General features: G+C 65.4%; 1 protein-coding gene across 1 annotated transcript; it reads left to right on the forward strand.

The window, feature by feature from the left end:
- Positions 1 to 261: 261 nt before the first annotated feature.
- TGM1 (transglutaminase 1) lies at positions 262 to 18,099 on the forward strand. Its single transcript, XM_062598775.1, is given in 16 exon segments — positions 262 to 382; positions 1,806 to 1,985; positions 2,723 to 2,904; positions 2,906 to 3,002; positions 4,502 to 4,620; positions 5,661 to 5,768; positions 7,455 to 7,629; positions 8,805 to 8,943; positions 10,370 to 10,473; positions 11,735 to 11,823; positions 12,669 to 12,822; positions 13,450 to 13,728; positions 14,179 to 14,339; positions 15,202 to 15,338; positions 15,954 to 16,093; positions 18,083 to 18,099. Coding segments are annotated over 16 exon segments (2,202 nt in total).
- The last annotated feature ends 190 nt before the right edge of the window (positions 18,100 to 18,289 follow it).

Below are 18,289 nucleotides of genomic sequence, written 5' to 3' on the forward strand. Positions count from 1 at the left end.
GATACGGTCTATACGGGTTTGTACTGGTCTATACTGCTTTTACTGGTTTATACAGTGTATACTGGATTGTACTGGTCTATACTGGTCTATACTGGTCTATACTGGTTTGTACTGGTTTGTACTGGTTTGCACTGTTTTTTACTGTTTTTTACTGGTTTGCACTGGTTTTTACTGGTTTTTACTGGTTTTACTGGTTTTTACTGGTTTGTACTGGTTTGCACTGGTTTTTACTGGTCTAACGTCTCCCCCCCGCCGCAGACGATGCCGGTCGCCGACCCCCGCCTGGACCCGGGCCGCTGGGCGGCCGCCAGTTTCCGAGCGCGGGACGCGGCGACGTCTCCGGCGGCCGCCCGGCCCCGCCGGGGCTTCTGGCGGCGCCTGGGCGGGTGCTGCGGGTGCTGCGGGTGCTGCCGCCGCGGCGCCGGCGACTGGGAGCCGCCGCCGGGCGAGGTGCCGGGGCGCCGGCCCCCCCAGCCCCCGCGCCCCGGTGAGTCCCGCCTCCCAAACCGGCCTTTTCCAGCCCAAAAATCCAGAGAGAGAGAGAGAGAGAGAGAAAAAAAAAAAAAATCCACTTGGCGGTTTCGGGGCTCCCCTAGGGGGGTGATTCGGCGGTTTCGAGGCTGCCCCCCTCCCCACCGTTCCGCCCCAAAAAAACACCAGGGGAAGTTTCTGGGTGCCCCCCCCTCCCGCCTTCCCCAGCTTCACACCGCTTTGGGGCAAAACCCTCTGCTTTTGGGGGGGGGGCGTTTCCCGGGTGGAAATGACAGTTTCGAGGTGCCCCCCCCCCAAAGCAGGTTATTTGAGGGAGGCGTTAAGGGGGCGGGTGGGGTTTCCCGACACCTCCTCAATTTACTTGGCCCCTGCCACCGTTTTGGGTCCAAACGCCCTAATTTTAGTCCATTTATAGGCTTTGGAGGGGAGTGGAAATGGTGGTTTCAAGTCCCCCCCAATGTGTTTTGGGGGGCAGGGTTTTTTTGCGGGGGGGGTCGGAAGTCAAATTCACGTGGGGTTTTTTGCATCGTCATTCGCTCAATTTATGGGTCCCCCGCCGCCATCTTCGGCCCATTCTGAGCCCCCTGGGTGCGAAATGACGGTTTCGAGGCCCCCCCAGGAAGCGGTTTCGAGGGTTCCCCGGGGTCCTAGCCATGCGGGGTTTTCGCGGTGCCGCTCTCCACCTCTTCCCCCTTGGTACTGGGGCCCTGCCGCCATCTTTGGCCCACTCCGAGCCCTCGGGGTACAAAATGGCGGTTTCAAGGCCCCCCCAGGAAGCGGTTTCGAGGGTTCCCCGGGGTCCTAGCCGCACAGGGTTTTCACGGTGCCACTCTCCACCTCTTCCCCTTTGGTACTGGGGCCCTGCCGCCATCTTTGACCCATTCTGAGCCATCGGGACACAAAATGGCAGTTTCAAGGCCCCCCCGGGGAAGCAGTTTCGGGGCCTCCCGGGGGTCCTAGTGGCACGGGGTTTTCGCGGTGCCGCTCTCCACCTCTTCCCCCTTGGTACTGGGGCCCTGCCGCCATCTTTGGCCCATTCTAAGCCATCGGGACACAAAATGGCGGTTTCAAGGCCCCCCCAGGAAGCGGTTTCGAGGGTTCCCAGGGGTCCTAGCCGCACGGGGTTTTCACGGTGCCGCTCTCCACCTCTTCCCCCTCCGCACCGAGGCCCTGCCGCCATCTCTGGCCCATTCCAAGTCCCTGGGGTGCGAAACGGCGGTTTCAAGGCCCCCCCGGGGAAGCGGTTTCGGGGCCTCCCGGGGCTCGTAGCCGCGCGGCGTTTTCACGGTGCCGCCCCCCCCCCGCCCCGCCAGGCCTGCTGGTGCCCCGGGGCCTGGTCGTGGGCTCGCCGGGCGACCGCCTCGCCCATCACACGGCCGACTTCGCCTGTCGCCGCTTCGTGGGCCGCCGGGGCCAGGCCTTCGGCCTCCGCATCCTCCTGCCCCGGCCCTTCGACCCCGACGGCGACCGCCTCTGCGTGGAGCTCACCCTCGGTGCGCTGGGGGGGTGACTGGGAGCACTGGGGGGCCACTGGGGGGCCACTGGGGGCAACTGGGGGGCAACTGGGGGCAACTGGGGGGCCACTGGGGGGCAACTGGGGGCCACTAGGAGGCACTGAGGGCAACTGGGGGGTGACTTGGGACGACCAGGGGGGCACTAGGGGCGACTAGGGGGCAACTGGGGGTGACTGGGGACACTGGAGGGTGACTGGGGGCCACTGGGGGGCCACTGGGGGCAACTGGGGGCCACTGGGGGCAACTGAGGGGCCACTGGGGAGCCACTGGGGGGCCACTGGGAGGCACTGAGGGCAACTGGGGGGTGACTTGGGACGACCGGGGGGGCACTAGGGGCAACTAGGGGGCAACTGGGGGTGACTGGGGACACTGGAGAGTGACTGGGGGCCACTGGGGGGCGACTGGGGGGCACTGGGGGCAACTGGGGGGGGTCACTGGGAGCAACTGAGGGACCACTGGGGGGCGACTGGGGGCACTGGGGGCAACTGGGGGGGTCACTGGGAGGTGACTGGTGGCAACTGGGGGGCAACTGGGAGGCCGGGTGGGGCAATTAAGGGCTGGGAGGGGTAATTGGGGACTGAGGGGGGGGCGCACGGTTGTGGGGCGGGCGATGATGTCACCGCCAGCCGCGATGACATCACCCGGCAGGGCGGTGATGTCACACCGGGCGGGCGGGGCCGGGGCGTGACGTCACGGCCCCGCCCACCCCGCCGCAGGCCCCACCCCCCAGGTGGCCAAGGGGACCCACGTCCTGGTGCCCCTGGGCGAGACCTCGGCCACCGGCTGGACCGCCGAGGAGGAGGAGGAAGGGGGCGGGGCCGAGGGGGCAGAGCCTCCGGCCGGCCCCGCCCTCCGGCTCCGCCTCGCCGCCCCGCCCGACGCCCCCATTGGCCGCTACCCGCCTCAGCGTCAAGACCCGCACAGGGGCCGGCGAGTACGCGGCGCCCTTCGACGACGCCAACGACCTCGTCCTCCTCTTCAACCCTTGGTGCCCCGGTGAGGCCCTGCCTGAAATTCGGCGGTTTCGGGGCTCCCCGGCCTGAGATTCGGCGGTTTCGGGGCTACCCGTGCTGAGATTCGGCGGTTTCAGGGCTCCCTGCGCCGAGATTCGGCAGTCTCGGGGCTCCCCGCGCCGAGATTCGGCGGTTTCGGGGCACCTCGCACTGATATTCAGCGGTTTCGGGGCTCCCCGGGCTGAGATTCGGTGGTTTCAGGGCTCCCCGTGCTGAGATTTGGTGGTTTCGGGGCTCCCCGTGCCAAGATTCGGCGGTCTTTGGGCTCCCCACGCCGAGATTCGGCAGTTTCGGGGCACCTCACACTGATATTCAGTGGTTTCGGGGCTCCCCAGGCTGAGATTTGGTGGTTTCGGGGCTCCCCGCGCCAAGATTTGGCGGTTTCAGGGCTCCCCGCACTGAGATTCGGCTGTCTCGGGGCTCCCCACGCTGAGATTCAGTGGTTTCAGGGTTCCCCGGGCTGAGATTTGGCGGTTGCAGGGCTACCCACGCTGATATTCGGTGGTTTTGGGGCACCTCGCACTGATATTTGGCGGTTTCGGGGTTCCCCGGGCTGAGATTTGGCGGTTTTGGGGCTCCCTGCGCTGAGATTCAGCGGTTTCAGGGCTCCCCGCACTGAGATTCGGCAGTTTCGGGGCTCCCCACACTGAGATTCAGCGGTTTCAGGGCTCCCCACGCTGACATTTGGCGGTCTCGGGGCTCCCCGTGCCGAGATTCGGCAGTTTCAGGGCTGCCCATGTCAATATTCGGTGGTTTTGGGGCTCCCCGCGCTGAGATTCAGTGGTTTGGGGGCTCCCCGCGCTAAGATTCGGCTGTTTCAAGGCTCCCCGTGCTGAGATTTGGCAGTTTCAGGACTGCCCACGCTGTTATTCAGTGGTTTCAGGGCTCCCCGCGCCAATATTCGCCTGTTTCGGATCTCCCAACACCTATATTCGGTGGTTTCAAGGCTCCCTGTGCTGATGTTTGGCAGTTTTGCTGCTCCCCACACTGATATTCAGCAGTTTCGGGGCTCCCCACACCGATATTCGGTGGTTTCAGGGCTCCCCGCACCAATATTTGGTGGGTTTGGGTCTCCCCATGCTGATATTCGGTGGTTTTCGGGGCTCCCCGCACTGATATTTGGCGGTTTCAAGGCTCCCTGTGCCGAGATTCGGTGGTTTCGGGGCTCCCCGCACCGATATCCGGCGGTTTCAGGGCCCCCCTCACATTGATATCTCCAGTCCCAGGCTCTCCCCCCCCCTCCTCCCCCCTCTTCCCCGGCTCCATTTTGGGTCCGAAACACCCGTTTTCAAGGCTCCTTTCCCCCCCACCCCGTTTCGGCAGTTTCGAGGCCCCCCCGGCAGCGATTCCGGTTGGCGTTTTCGAGGCCGCCGCGCGGCCGGTTTTGACGGCGTTTTCGCCCAGTTTCGCCCGCGAGTTGGGGAGGGGCTCACGGGGGGTGTTTTTTTTTGGGGGGACCCCCCCCCTCCCCCCCCCCCGCAGATGACCTCGTCTACATGGAGGCCACGAGCGACCTTAACGAGTACGTCCTTAACGAGGCCGGGCGCATCTTCTACGGCACCGAGGCGCAGATCGCCGAGCGCGCCTGGAACTACGGGCAGGTACCCCCCGCCCCCCCCCCCCCCGGCCCCCCCCAAAAAAAAAACCCCCCGCCGGCAGACCCCAAAACTCCTCCTTTTGACCCCAAATCCAGGGGGGCCCCCCAAAACCCCCGGGGCGCGACCCCCGACATCTGAGGAGACCTCGGGACCTTGGGGGACCCCCCAAACCCTTGAGGGACCCCAAAACCCTTGTGGGACCCCCCAAATCCTTGAGGGACCCCCCAAAACCCTTGTGGGACCCCCCAAACCCTTGTGGGACCCCAAAACCCTTGTGGGACCCCCCCAAACCCTTGTGGGACCCCAAAACCCTTGTGGGACCCCCCCAAAACCCTTGAGGGACCTCAACTATCTGGGCTTAGACCCCCCCCCCAAAAAAAACGTGGTGGCCTCCAAAAATCTCCCCCCCCCCCCAAAAAAAATAATCAGTCGGGGACCCCCCGCTCCCCCAAAAAGACCTGACCGCACCCCAAAATCTCCAGCGAGACCCACCAAAACCCATGGGGGTGGGGGGGGGGGTCCAAAACGCGTGGAGGAACCTGACCCCCCCCCCCCGCCGCGCGCCGAAAAAAAATCCTGGATTGGGCCCCAAAATCCAAGAGGGGGACCCCGAAACTGCGGGGGGGGCGGCTCCGAGACCCCCCAAATCCCAATCCCCCCCCCCAAAAAAAAAATCGGACCTCCAACTGATAGGGGGGACCTCAGGAGCCTTGGTGGGACCTCAAAACCACGTGTGACCCCCCCCCCAAATCCTTGGGGGGAGGGGGGGGGCAAAAATGGGTGAGCGGGGTCCCCAAAATGGGGGGGGGGGGCAGACCCCCCCCCAAAAAAAAATTCCTCCCCGATCCGGGTGGGAGCTCCCCGGAACGGTGGTGGCTCCCCGTGATGACGTCGAGGAGCTGCAGAAGGACGCGTGGGGATTTTGGGGTGGATCGGGGCGGTTTTGGGGGCACCCCCCCCCCCAAAATTTTTTTTGAGTGTGTGTGGGGGGGTGCCCCCCTTCATACCCACCCCACCCCACCGCACTCCACCCCCCCCCCAAGTTTGACGCCGGCGTTCTGGAGGCCTGCCTCTACATCCTGGACCGCCGCGGCATGCCCCACAGCGCCCGCGGCGACCCCGTCATGGTGGCCCGCGTCGTCTCCGCCATGGTGGGTCTCGGGCGGAGCGTTTGGGGACATCTCCGGGTGTGGGCGGGGGCGGAGTTACGGCTGTTTGGGAGGAGCCGGTGGGGAGTTACGGAGGTCTTGGAGGGGTAGGACGGGGTTTGGGGTGAAATACGGAGGTTTGGGGAGCTTCCCCTCCATTTTTTATGCGGTTTCCTCGGGTTTTGGGGGTTCCCGTTGGGTTTTGGGGGGTTCCTGTTGGTCTTTTGGGGGTTCCCGTTGGGTTTGGGGGGTTCCCGTTGGGTTTGGGGGGGTTCCCGTTGGGTTTGGTGGGTTCCCGTTGAGTTTTGGTGGGTTTCCGTTGAGTTCCTGGCTGCTCCCGTTGGGTTTGGTTGCATCTCGTTGGGTTTTGGTGGGTTCCTGTTGAGTTCTTGGCTGCTCCCATTGGGTTTGTTGGATCTCGTTGGGTTTTGGTGGGTTTCCGTTGAGTTTTGGTGGGTTCCTGTTGAGTTCCTGGCTGCTCCCGTTGGGTTTAGTTTCATCTCGTTGGGTTTTGGTGGGTTCCCGTTGAGTTTTGGTGGGTTCCTGTTGAGTTCCTGGCTGCTCCCGTTGGGTTTAGTTTCATCTCGTTGGGTTTTGGTGGGTTCCCGTTGGGTTTTGGTGGGTTCCCGTTGAGTTCTTGGCTGCTCCCGTTGGGTTTGGTTGCATCTCGTTGGGTTTTGGTGGGTTCCCGTTGAGTTTTGGTGGGTTCCCGTTGAGTTTTGGTGGGTTTCCATTGAGTTCTTGGCTGCTCCCGTTGGGTTTGGTTGCATCTCGTTGGGTTTTGGTGGGTTCCCGTTGAGTTCCTGGCTGCTCCCGTTGGGTTTGGTTGCATCTCGTTGAGTTTTGGTGGGTTCCCGTTGAGTTCCTGGCTGCTCCCGTTGGGTTTGGTTGCATCTCGTTGCGTTTTGGTGGGTTCCCGTTGAGTTCCTGGCTGCTCCCGTTGGGTTTGGTTGCATCTCGTTGCGTTTTGGTGGGTTCCCGTTGAGTTCCTGGCTGCTCCTGCTGGGTTTGTTGTATCTCATTGGGTTTTGGTGGGTTTCCGTTGAGTTTTGGTGGGTTCCCGTTGAGCTCCTGGCTGCTCCCGTTGGGTTTAGTTTCATCTCGTTGGGTTTTGGTGGGTTCCCGTTGGGTTTTGGTGGGTTCCTGTTGAGCTCCTGGCTGCTCCCGTTGGGTTTAGTTTCATCTCGTTGGGTTTTGGTGGGTTCCCGTTGGGTTTTGGTGGGTTCCCGTTGAGCTCCTGGCTGCTCCCGTTGGGTTTGGTTGCATCTCGTTGGGTTTTGGTGGGTTCCCGTTGGGTTTTGGTGGGTTCCCGTTGAGCTCCTGGCTGCTCCCGTTGGGTTTGGTTGCATCTCGTTGGGTTTTGGTGGGTTCCCGTTGGGTTTTGGTGGGCTCCCGTCGAGTTCTCAGCTGCTCCTGTTGGATTTGAGGAGAACCCGTCGGATTTGGGGTGAATCCGGCCACATTTTGGGACGGTTCCCGCCGGGTTTTGGCTGCTCCCATCCGATTTTGGCGGCTCCCCGGCGTTTCATCTTGGCTTTGCCTGGGAGGGGGATCCATCACCATGCTTTGGGGTGCTTTTCCGGAATGGGGGGGGGTATTTTGGGGGCGGTTCCCCCCCCCGCCGCCGCCGCCGTGGGGCGCCTCGGCGGACCTCCGAGGTGCCCTCCCCCCCCCGCCACCCCGGCGCAGGTCAACTCGCTGGACGACAACGGGGTGCTGGTGGGCAACTGGACGGGCGACTACAGCCAGGGCACCAACCCCTCGGCGTGGGCCGGCTCCGTGGACATCCTCCGCGCCTACCACGGCTCCGGCGCGCCCGTGCGCTACGGCCAGTGCTGGGTCTTCGCCGGCGTCATGACCACGGGTGAGCCCCTCCCCCCTCCTCTCCACCTCCTTACTGGGCCGTACTGGTTTCGACTGGTGCGGACCGTCCCAGCCCGGTTCGCACCCGGTCGCGGCGGGAGAAGGGCCCAGAAGGTCTCGGGAGCTCCCAGGAGGCGCCGCGTGTCAGCGCGTGTCGGCGCGTGTCAGCGCGTGTTGCCGCCCGCCTTTGCCCGCCCGTGCCTGGCTTTGCCCAATTTTGCCTCTTTTTGTCTCTTCTTTGCCTGTTTTTGCCTGTTTTTGCCTGTTTTTGCCCAATTTTGCCTCTTTTTTGCCTCTTTTTTGCCTGTTTTTGCCTGATTTTGCCTCTTTTGGCCTCTTTTTGCCTCTTTTTGCCTCTTTTTTGCCTGTTTTTGCCTCCTTTTTGCCTGTTTTTGCCTCTTTTCTGCCTCTTTTTGCCTGATTTTGCCTCTTTGGGCCTCTTTTTGCCTGTTTTTGCCTTTTTTTGCCTGTTTTTTGCCCAATTTTGCCTCTTTTTTGCCTCTTTTTTGCCCGATTTTGCCTCTTTTGGCCTCTTTTGGCCTCTTTTGGCCACTTTTTTTACCTCTTTATGCCCGATTTTGCCCTTTTTTTTGCCTCTTTTTGCCTGTTTTTGCCCGATTTTGCCTCTTTTGGCCTCTTTTTGCCTGTTTTTGCCTCTTTTTTTGCCTGTTTTTGCCTCTTTTTTGCCCGTTTTTGCCCGATTTTGCCTATTTTGGCCTCTTTTTGCCTCTTTTGCCTCTTTTTTTGCCTCTTTTTGCCTGTTTTTGCCTCTTTTGGCCTCTTTTTTCCCGATTTTGCCTTTTTTTTGCCTCTTTTTTGCCTGTTTTGCCCAATTTTGCCTCTTTTTGGCCTCTTTTTGCCTTTTGGGGGCCTCTTTTTGCCTTTTTGTCTGTTTTTGCCTCTTTCTGCCTCTTTTTGCCTCTTTTTGCCTCTTTTTTGTCTGTTTTTGTCCGATTTGGCCTCGCGTGTTATCCCGTGTTATCCCGTGTTATCCCGTGTCGCCCTCACGCCGGGCTCGGCCGCCCCCCCGCGGCGCCTCCCCGTGTCCCGCCGGGCTCCAGGGCCCCCCCGGGCGCCGCCGCCGGCTGTTCCGTGTTATCCCGTGACGTCGCGTGACGTCGCGTGTCATCCCGTGACGTCGCGTGTCATCCCGTGACGTCACGTGTCGCCCCGCAGTGCTCCGCTGCCTGGGGCTGCCCACCCGCACCGTCACCAACTACAACTCGGCCCACGACACCGACGTGTCGCTCACCACCGACATCTACCTCGACGAGGGCATGCGGCCCCTGGAGCGCCTCAACACCGACTCCGTCTGGTACTGGTTTATACTGGTTTATACTGGTTCAGACTGGTTTGCACAGGGGGAGGTGCTGGAGGGGCCCCGGGAGGTAGATCACGTCCAATGGGAGCAGGACAAGCTGATATGGGGAGCCAGCAGCTCGTTCTAGGCCATACTGGTCCATACTGGTCCATACTGGTCCATACTGGTTTATACTGGTTCATACTGGTTTGCACAGGGGGATGTGCTGGAGGGGCCCTGAGAGGCGGATCATGTTCAATGGGAGCAGGACAAGCTGATATAGGGAGCCAGCAGCTCGTTCTAGGCCATACTGGTCCATACTGGTCCATACTGGTTTATACTGGTTCATACTGGTTTGCACAGGGGGAGGTGCTGGAGGGGCCCTGGGAGGCGGATCATGTTCAATGGGAGCAGGACAAGCTGATATGGGGAGCCAGCAGCTCGTTCTAGGCCATACTGGTCCATACTGGTCCATACTGGTTCATACTGGTTTGCACAGGGGGATGTGCTGGAGGGGCCCTGGGAGGCGGATCATGTTCAATGGGAGCAGGACAAGCTGATATGGGGAGCCAGCAGCTCGTTCTGGGCCATACTGGTCTATACTGGTCTATACTGGTCTATACTGGTTTATACTGGGAGAGCGACTGGGCAGCACTGGGAGGCGGATCAGGGTGGTGGGAGCAGGACGAGCTGATGTTGGGAGCCAGCAGCTCATTCTAGGCCATACTGGGCCATACTGGGCCATACTGGGCCACATTGGCCCATACTGGTCTAATACTAGCCCGTAATGGTTTATACTGGTCTATAGTGGATGTTGCTGTACTGGTTTACACTGGTTTATATCCATTTATAGTGGACCATAGGGGTTTCATAGGGGTCCCTACTGGTCCCTACTGGTTTCTACTGGTCCACAGTGGATCACACAGGTTTAATATCAATCTTTATTGGACCATGCTGGTTTATACTGGTCCGTAGTGGTCAGCACAGGTTTTACACTGGTCTATACTGGTCCGTACTGGTTTATATTGCTCCATAGCAGACCATGGCTATTTCGTAACAGTCCATATTGTTCCCTACTGGTTTATGCTGGTCCATACTGGTCCACAGCAGACTGCAGTGGTTGTATACTGGTCCTTACCAGGCCATACTGGTTTACACAGGGCCGTAGGGGCTTTAAATTGCCTCATACTGGTTTATACTGGTCCATTCCCTAGTCTATACTGGACCACAGCTGGCTGCGGAGCTTTTGTCCCGGTCTCTACTGGTTTATACTGGTCCACACTGGTCCACCCAGCTTTTGTACCAGCCCATCCTGGGCCCCGGCGGGCTCCCTCGGTCCGTAAGGGTGTTATACTGGTGGCCGGCGTTGCCTGCTGAGGCCATACTGGTTTATACTGGTTCATACTGGTTTATACTGGTTCATACTGGTTTATACTGGTAGGAACTTCCACGTGTGGAACGACTGCTGGATGAAGCGGCCCGACCTCCCCAGCGGCTATGACGGGTGGCAGGTCCTGGACGCCACCCCCCAGGAGACCAGTAGCGGTATACTGGGGCCGGACTGGGCCGGACTGGGAGGGTCTGGGCCGGACTGGGCTCTATGGGGCCGGACTGGGAGGGCCTGGGGCTGGACTGGGCTATATGGGACTAGGCTCTATGGGGCCGTACTGGGCCATACTGGGCTGTACTGGGCCATACTGGGAGGTATTGGGCCATACTGGCTGTATGCTGCTGGTGGGTACCAGTGGGCCTGGTGGGTACTGGGGGTACTGGTGGGTACTGGTGGGCACTGGGGGCCCTGGTGGGTACCAGTGGGCCCTAGTCGGTACTGGGGGCGCTGGTGGGCACTGGTGGGCACTGGTTGGTACTGGGGACACTGGTGGGTACCAGTGGGCCCTAGTCAGTACTGGGGACACTGGTGGGCACCGGTTGGTACTGGTGGGTACTGGCAGGCACTGGTCGGTACTGGTGGGTCCTGGTGGGCACTGGTGGGTCCTGGTGGGTGCCTGTCGGTACTGGTTGGTACTGGTGGGTGCTGGTGGGTACCGGTGGGCACTGGTCGGTACTGGTGGGCACTGGTTGGTACTGGTGGGTGCTGGTTGGTACTGGTGGGTGCCGGTGGGCACTGGTCGGTACTGGTGGGCGCTGGTCGGTACTGGTGGGCGCTGGTGGGTCCTGGTGGGTGCCGGTAGGTACCGGTGGGCACTGGTGGGCACTGGTTGGTACTGGTGGGCACTGGTGGGTCCTGGTGGGTGCCGGTGGGCACTGGTCGGTACTGGTGGGCACTGGTCGGTACTGGTGGGTGCTAGTGGGTACCGGTGGGCACTGGTGGGCACTGGTGGGTCCTGGTGGGTGCCGGTGGGCACTGGTCGGTACTGGTGGGCGCTGGTCGGTACTGGTGGGTGCCGGTGGGTACCGGTGGGCACTGGTGGGCACTGGTCGGTACTGGTGGGTCCTGGTGGGTGCCGGTGGGTACCGGTGGGCACTGGTGGGCACTGGTCGGTACTGGTGGGTCCTGGTGGGTGCCGGTGGGTACCGGTGGGCACTGGTGGGCACTGGTCGGTACTGGTGGGTCCTGGTGGGTGCCGGTGGGTACTGGTGGGCACTGGTCGGTCCTGGTGGGTGCCGGTGGGTGCCGGTGGGTACCGGTGGGTACTGGTTGGTACTGGTGGGTGCCGGTGGGTGCCGGTGGGTACCGGTGGGTACTGGTTGGTACTGGTGGGTCCTGGTGGGTGCCGGTGGGTGCCGGTGGGTGCCGGTGGGTACTGGTCGGTACTGGTCGGTACCGGTGGGCGCCGGGGCGCAGGGCTGTTCTGCTGCGGGCCCTGCTCGGTGACGGCGGTGAAGAACGGCGACGTCTTCCTCAAGTACGACACGCCCTTCGTCTTCGCCGAGGTCAGGGGGCGGGGCCTCGGGGGGGCGGGGCCTCGGGGGGCGGGGCCTCGGGGGGCGGGGCCTCGGGGGGCGGGGCCTCGGAGGGGGCGGGGCCTCGGGGGGGCGGGGCCTCGGGGGGCGGGGCCTCGGGGGGGGGCATTGGGGGCAGGGCCTCTGGGGAGGGGCCTCTGGGGAGGGTATAGGGGGCGGGGCGCGCCGCATGCAAAGCAGGGGGGCGTGGCCATGCAGATGGCGGCGGGGGCGGCATAAGGGAGGGGGCGTGGCCATGCAAAACGAGGGCGTGGGCAATAGAGGAGGGGCGTGGCCATGCAAATGGCGGCGGGACAGCATAAGGGAGGGGGCGTGGCCATGCGAACGATCACAGGAGCGCATAAAGGAGGGGTGTGGCCATGCAAATGAGGTCAGGGGAGGATAAAGGAGGGTGTGGCCATGCAAATGAGGGGGCGGGGCCCCCACGTGACCTAGCAGGACCCCCGGGGGGCGCCATTAGGAGTGGGGAAAGGGGTGAGAAATGGGGGGCGGGGCTATGCGAATGAGGGCGGGGCCATGCAAATGAGGCCCGCCCCTGCCAGGGCCCCTAGGGGGCGCCGCTAGGAGAGGGGGGAATGGTGGGGAATGAGGGGCGGGGCTCTGCAAACGGGGGGCGGGGCTACGCAAATGAGGGGCGGGGCTATGCAAATGAGGCCCGCCCCGGCCTGGGCCCCTAGGGGGCGCCGCTAGGAGAGGGGGGGTGGCGGGAATTGAGGGGCGGGGCCATGCAAATGAGGATGCGTCTATGCAGATGAGGGTATTGCTATGCAAATGAGGGGGGCGTGGCCATGCAAATGAAGGGGGCGTGCCCTCAGGTGAACAGCGACAAGGTGTACTGGCAGCGGCAGCCCGGGGGGGGCTTCGCCGTGGTGCACGTGGAGGAAGGGGCCATCGGGCGCCGCATCAGCACCCTGGGGGCGGGCTCCGCCGCCCGATTGGACGTCACCCACCAGTACAAGCACCCCGAGGGTGGGGCCCCGCCCCCCCCTCCGTCGCCCCGCCCCCCCCCCGTCGCCCCGCCCCCACACCGAAACCCGTGACCCTTGATCCCCGACCGGGGACCCCCCCCCCCCGACCCTTCCAGCCCCCCCCCCCATCCCCCGCTCCCACTGCCACCGAACCCGTGACCTTTGACCCTCGGGATAGCCGCTGACCCTTGACCCCCCCCCAACCCGCCCCCAGCCTGTGACCCGTGATCGCCCGCACCCGTGACCCTTGACCCCCTCCACGCCAAGCTGTGACCCTAGACCCCCCCCGACCTGTGACCCTTGATCCCCTCGACCCCAACCAGTGACCCTTGACCCCCCCAGACGCATGACCCTTGACCCCTCGACCCCAGCCAGTGACCCTTGACCCCCCCAGATGCATGACCCTTGACCCCCCCACCCCAACCAGTGACCCTTGACCCCCCCAAACCCGTGACCCTTGACCCCTTGACCCCAACCAGTGACCCTTGACCCCCCCAAACCCATGACCCTTGACCCCTCGACGCCAACCAGTGACCCTTGACCCCCCCAGACCCAAGACCCTTGACCAACACCCCCCGACCCCGAAACCTCGACCCGCTGACCCTTGACCTTTGACCCCCCCCACCAGGCTCGGAGGAGGAGCGCAAGGCCGTGGCCACGGCGACGTCCCACGGGTCGCGACCCCGGGCCCGGGGGGCCCCGGCGTCCGGGGAAGTGACGGTGACGCCGGGGGCGGGGCCGGCGGTGGCGGGGGCGGAGCTGGAGCTGCGGGCGACGGCCCGGAACGGGGGGGCGGAGCCCCGGACGCTCCGCCTCCACCTGGCCCTGGCGCCCGTCCGCTACACGGGGGTGGCCGGAGCCGCCTTCCGCCAGGAGCAGCACCGGCGGGTCCTGCCCCCCGGGCAGGGTGAGCCGGACGCCGGGGCCCCCCCGGACGCCTGGGCCCCTCCCCGGACAGCTGGGCCCCTCCCCGGATGCCTGGGCCCCTCCCCGGACACCTGGGCCCCTCCCCGGATGCCTGGGCCCCTTTCCCGGATGCCTGGGCCCCTCCCCGGACACCTGGGCCCCTTCCCGGACGCCTGGGCCCCGCCCCAGACGCCTGGGCCCCTCTCCCGGACGCCTGGGCCCCACCCCGGACACCTGGGCTCCTCCCCGGATGCCTGGGCCCCTGCCCGGACGCCTGGGCCCCTCTCCTGGACGCCTGGGCCCCTTCCCCCGGACGCCTGGGCCCCACCCCGGACACCTGGGCCCCTCCCCGGACACCTGGGCCCCTCTCCCGGACGCCTGGGCCCCTTCCCCCGGACGCCTGGGTCCCTGGCCCGGACGCCGGGGCCCCTGACGCCGCGCGGCTCCCCAGAGGAGACGGTGACGATGACAGTGGGCTACGCCGAGTACGGGCCCCACGTGGGCGACCAGGACACGCTGAAGCTGACGGTGGCCGGGACGGTGGAGGAGACGGGGCAGGTGGTGGCCAAGGAGCTGCGGGTGCGACTGCACGCGCCCGACCTGACGCTGACGGTACGCCCGGACGCCTGGGCCCCTTTCCGGATGCCTGGGCTCCTCACTCGGACACCTGGGCCCCTCTCCCGGACTCCTCGGCCGCTCCCCGGATGCCTGGGCCCCCTCCCCGGATGTCTGGGCCCCTATCCTGTACACCTGGGACCTTTCCCCGGACACCTGGGCCCCTTCCCGGATGCCTGGGCCCCCTCCCTGGATGCCTGGGCCCCTTTCCTGGACTCCTGGGCCCCTTCCCGGATGCCTGGGCCCCTCCCCGGACACCTGGGCCCCCTCCCCGGACACCTGGGCCCCTTTCCTGGACGCCTGGGACCTTTCCTCGGACACCTGGGCCCCTTCCCGGATGCCTGGGCCCCTTTCCCGGACACCTGGGCCCCTCTCCTGGACTCCTGGGCCCCTTCCCGGACGCCTGGGCCCCTTTCCTGGACACCTGGGCCCCTCTCCCGGACGCCTGGGCCCCCTCCCCGGACGCCTGGGCCCCTTTCCTGGACACCTGGGACCTTTCCTCGGACACCTGGGCCCCTTCCCGGACGCCTGGGCCCCTATCCCGGACACCTGGGCTCCTCACCCGGACACCTGGGCCCCTTTCCCGGACGCCTGGGCCCCTTTCCTGGACACCTGGGCCCCTCTCCCGGACGCCTGGGCCCCCTCCCCGGACGCCTGGGCCCCTATCCTGTACACCTGGGACCTTTCCCCGGACACCTGGGCCCCTTCCCGGACGCCTGGGCCCCTTTCCTGGACACCTGGGAGCTTTCCTCGGACGCCTGGGCCCCTCTCCCGGATGCCTGGACCTCTCGCCTGGATGCCTGGGCCCCTGCCCGGACGCCTGGGCCCCTCCCGGACGCCTGGGCCCCTCTCGTTGCAGCTGCTGGGCCCGGCCGTGGTGGGGCAGGAGACGCAGGTCCAGGCCGTGTTCCAGAACCCGCTGCCGGAGACGCTGAAGGGAGCCGTGTTCCGCATGGAGGGAGCCGGCGTCTCCTGCCCCAAGCCCGTCTCCGTGGGGTGAGTGGGCCCAGGCGTCCGGGGAGGGGACCAGGCGTCTGGGGAGGGGCCCAGGTGTCCGGGAGAGGGGCCCAGGCGTCCGGGGAGGGGGCCCAGGCGTCCGGGAGAGGGAGCCAGGCGTCCGGGAGAGGGGCCCAGGCGTCCGGGGAGGGGCCCAGGCGTCCGGGAGAGGTCCCAGGTGTCCGGGAAAGGGGCCCAGGTGTCCGGGAGAGGGGCCCAGGCGTCCGGGAAAGGTCCCAGGTGTCCGGGAAAGGGGCCCAGGTGTCCGGGAGAGGGGGCCCAGGCGTCTGGGGAGGGGCCCAGGTGTCCGGGAGAGGGGCCCAGGCGTCCGGGGAGGGGCCCAGGTGTCCGGGAGAGGGGCCCAGGTGTCCGGGGAGAGGGGCCCAGGTGTTCGGGAGAGGGGGCCCAGGCGTCCGGGCAGGGTCCCAGGTGTCCGGGCAGGGTCCCAGGCGTCCAGGTGCAGGTCCCAGGTGTCCAGGGAGGGGGCCCAGGCGTCCGGGTTCAGGTCCCAGGCATCCGGGGCAGAGGGGGGCCCAGGCGTCCGGGGTCGGAGCGGGGCGGGGAGGGGCCCAGGCGTCCGGGCAGGGGGCCCAGGCGTCCGGTGGCCCCGCGCAGGCCGGTGGCGCCGGGCCGGGCCGTGCGGCTCCTGCAGCCCGTGGTGCCGCTGCGCCCGGGGCGCCGGCGCCTCGTCGGGACCCTCGAGAGCGGCCGCCTGGGCCCCGTCCACGGCGCCCTCGTCCTCGACGTCGCCCCCGGCCCGCCTGCTGGGAGCACTGGGAGCACTGGGAGCGCTGGGAGCCCCGGCGGCGCCTCGCCCGCCCGGCGCCGCCGCCGGCGCCGCCGCGACGGCTGACTGGGAGCGCTGGGAGCCGCTCTGGGGGTTCCTGGGAGCGCTGGGAGCCGTCCAAAGGGTTACTGGGAGCACTGGGAGGCAACTGGGAGCCGTTCAAAGGGTTACTGGGAGCGCTGGGAGCCGCTCTGGGGGTTCCTGGGAGCGCTGGGAGCTGCCTTGGGGGTTACTGGGAGCACTGGGAGGCAACTGGGAGCTGTCCAAAGGGTTACTGGGAGCGCTGGGAGCCACTCTGGGGGTTACTGGGAGTGCTGGGAGCCGTCCAAAGGGTTACTGGGAGCACTGGGAGCCGCTCTGGGGGTTCCTGGGAGCGCTGGGAGCTGCCTTGGGGGTTACTGGGAGCACTGGGAGGCAACTGGGAGCTGTCCAAAGGGTTACTGGGAGCGCTGGGAGCCACTCTGGGGGTTACTGGGAGTGCTGGGAGCCGTCCAAAGGGTTACTGGGAGCACTGGGAGCCGCTCTGGGGGTTCCTGGGAGCGCTGGGAGCTGCCTTGGGGGTTACTGGGAGCACTGGGAGGCAACTGGGAGCTGTCCAAAGGGTTACTGGGAGCGCTGGGAGCCACTCTGGGGGTTACTGGGAGCGCTGGGAGCCGTCCAAAGGGTTACTGGGAGTGCTGGGAGCTGCTTTGGGGGTTACTGGCAGCACTGGGAGGCAACTGGGAGCACTGGGAGCCGTCCAAAGGGTTATTGGGAGTGCTGGGAGCCTGCTCGGGGGCACTGGGAGTCACTCTGGGGGCAACTGGGAGCGTTGGGAGCCATCCAAAGGGTTACTGGGAGCACTGGGAGGCACCTGGGAGCCGTTCAAAGGGTTACTGGGAGTGCTGGGAGCCCGCTCTGGGGCATACTGGGGGCATTGGGACCCACTCTGGGGGTTACTGGGAGCGCTGGGAGCCGTCCAAAGGGTTACTGGGAGCACTGGGAGGCAACTGGGAGCCATCCAAAGGGTTACTGGGAGCGCTGGGAGCCGTCCAAAGTTACTGGGAGTGCTGGGAGCCCGCTCTGGGGCATACTGGGGGCACTGGGAGTCACTCTGGGGGTTACTGGGAGCGCTGGGATGTATTTATGCAGTTATTGGGAGCCCTGGAAACCATCTAAGGGGTCACTGGGAGCACTGGGCAGTCACTGGGGGCACTGGGAGGGGTCACTGGGAGCACTGGGAGCCATCTGGAGGATTACTGGGAGCACTTGGAGCCATCCAGGGGGTTACTGGGAGCATTGGGAAATTACTGGAAGCACTGGGAACCTTCCAGGGGGTTACTGGGAGCAATGGGAAGGGTAACTGGGAGCACTGGGAGCTGCCCAGGGGGTTACTAGGAGCACTGGGAGTCGACCAGGGGGTTACTGGGGGCTCTGGGCAGTTACTGGGAGCACTGGGAGCCGCCCAGGTTGTTACTGGAAGCACTGGGCAGTTACTGGGAGCAGCTCGGGGGGGTTACTGGGAGCACTGGGAGCTGCCCAGGGGGTTACTGGGGGCTCTGGGCAGTTACTGGGAGCAGCTCGGGGGGGTTACTGGGAGCACTGGGAGCTGCCCAGGGGGTTACTGGGGGCTCTGGGCAGTTACTGGGAGCAGCTCGGGGGGGTTACTGGGAGCACTGGGAGCTGCCCAGGGGGTTACTGGGGGCTCTGGGCAGTTACTGGGAGCACTGGGAGGCATCCAGGTGTTACTGGGAGCACTGGGAGCCGCCCAGGGGGTTACTGGGAGCACTGGGCAGTTACTGGGAGCAGCTCGGGGGGGTTACTGGGAGCACTGGGAGCCGCCCAGGGGGTTACTGGGAGCACTGGGAGGCTCCCGGTGCGGCCCCAGCCGCTCCCGCGATGACGTCACCGCCGTGACGTCACGCCGCGGGGGGGAAGGGGGCGGGGCCAGGCCCCTCCCTACCCCCCCCCCGGAAAGAAAACCGCTACGAATAAACCGCTGCTGATGACGCGCCGCTGTGACGTCATTGCGGGGGGTGACGTCACGGGAGGGGGGGGAGGCGCCGCCGCCGCCGCTGCTGCGCGCTGGGGGGGGGAGGGGGCGGGGCCGGAGCGCTGACGTCACCGCGCCGGGCGCGCTGGCGGCAGCCAATGGGGAGAGGGGGGGCGGGGGGGGGGGAGGCGC

Source organism: Rhea pennata, chromosome 37 (assembly GCF_028389875.1).
Source record: "Rhea pennata isolate bPtePen1 chromosome 37, bPtePen1.pri, whole genome shotgun sequence".
Lineage (NCBI taxonomy): Eukaryota > Metazoa > Chordata > Aves > Rheiformes > Rheidae > Rhea > Rhea pennata.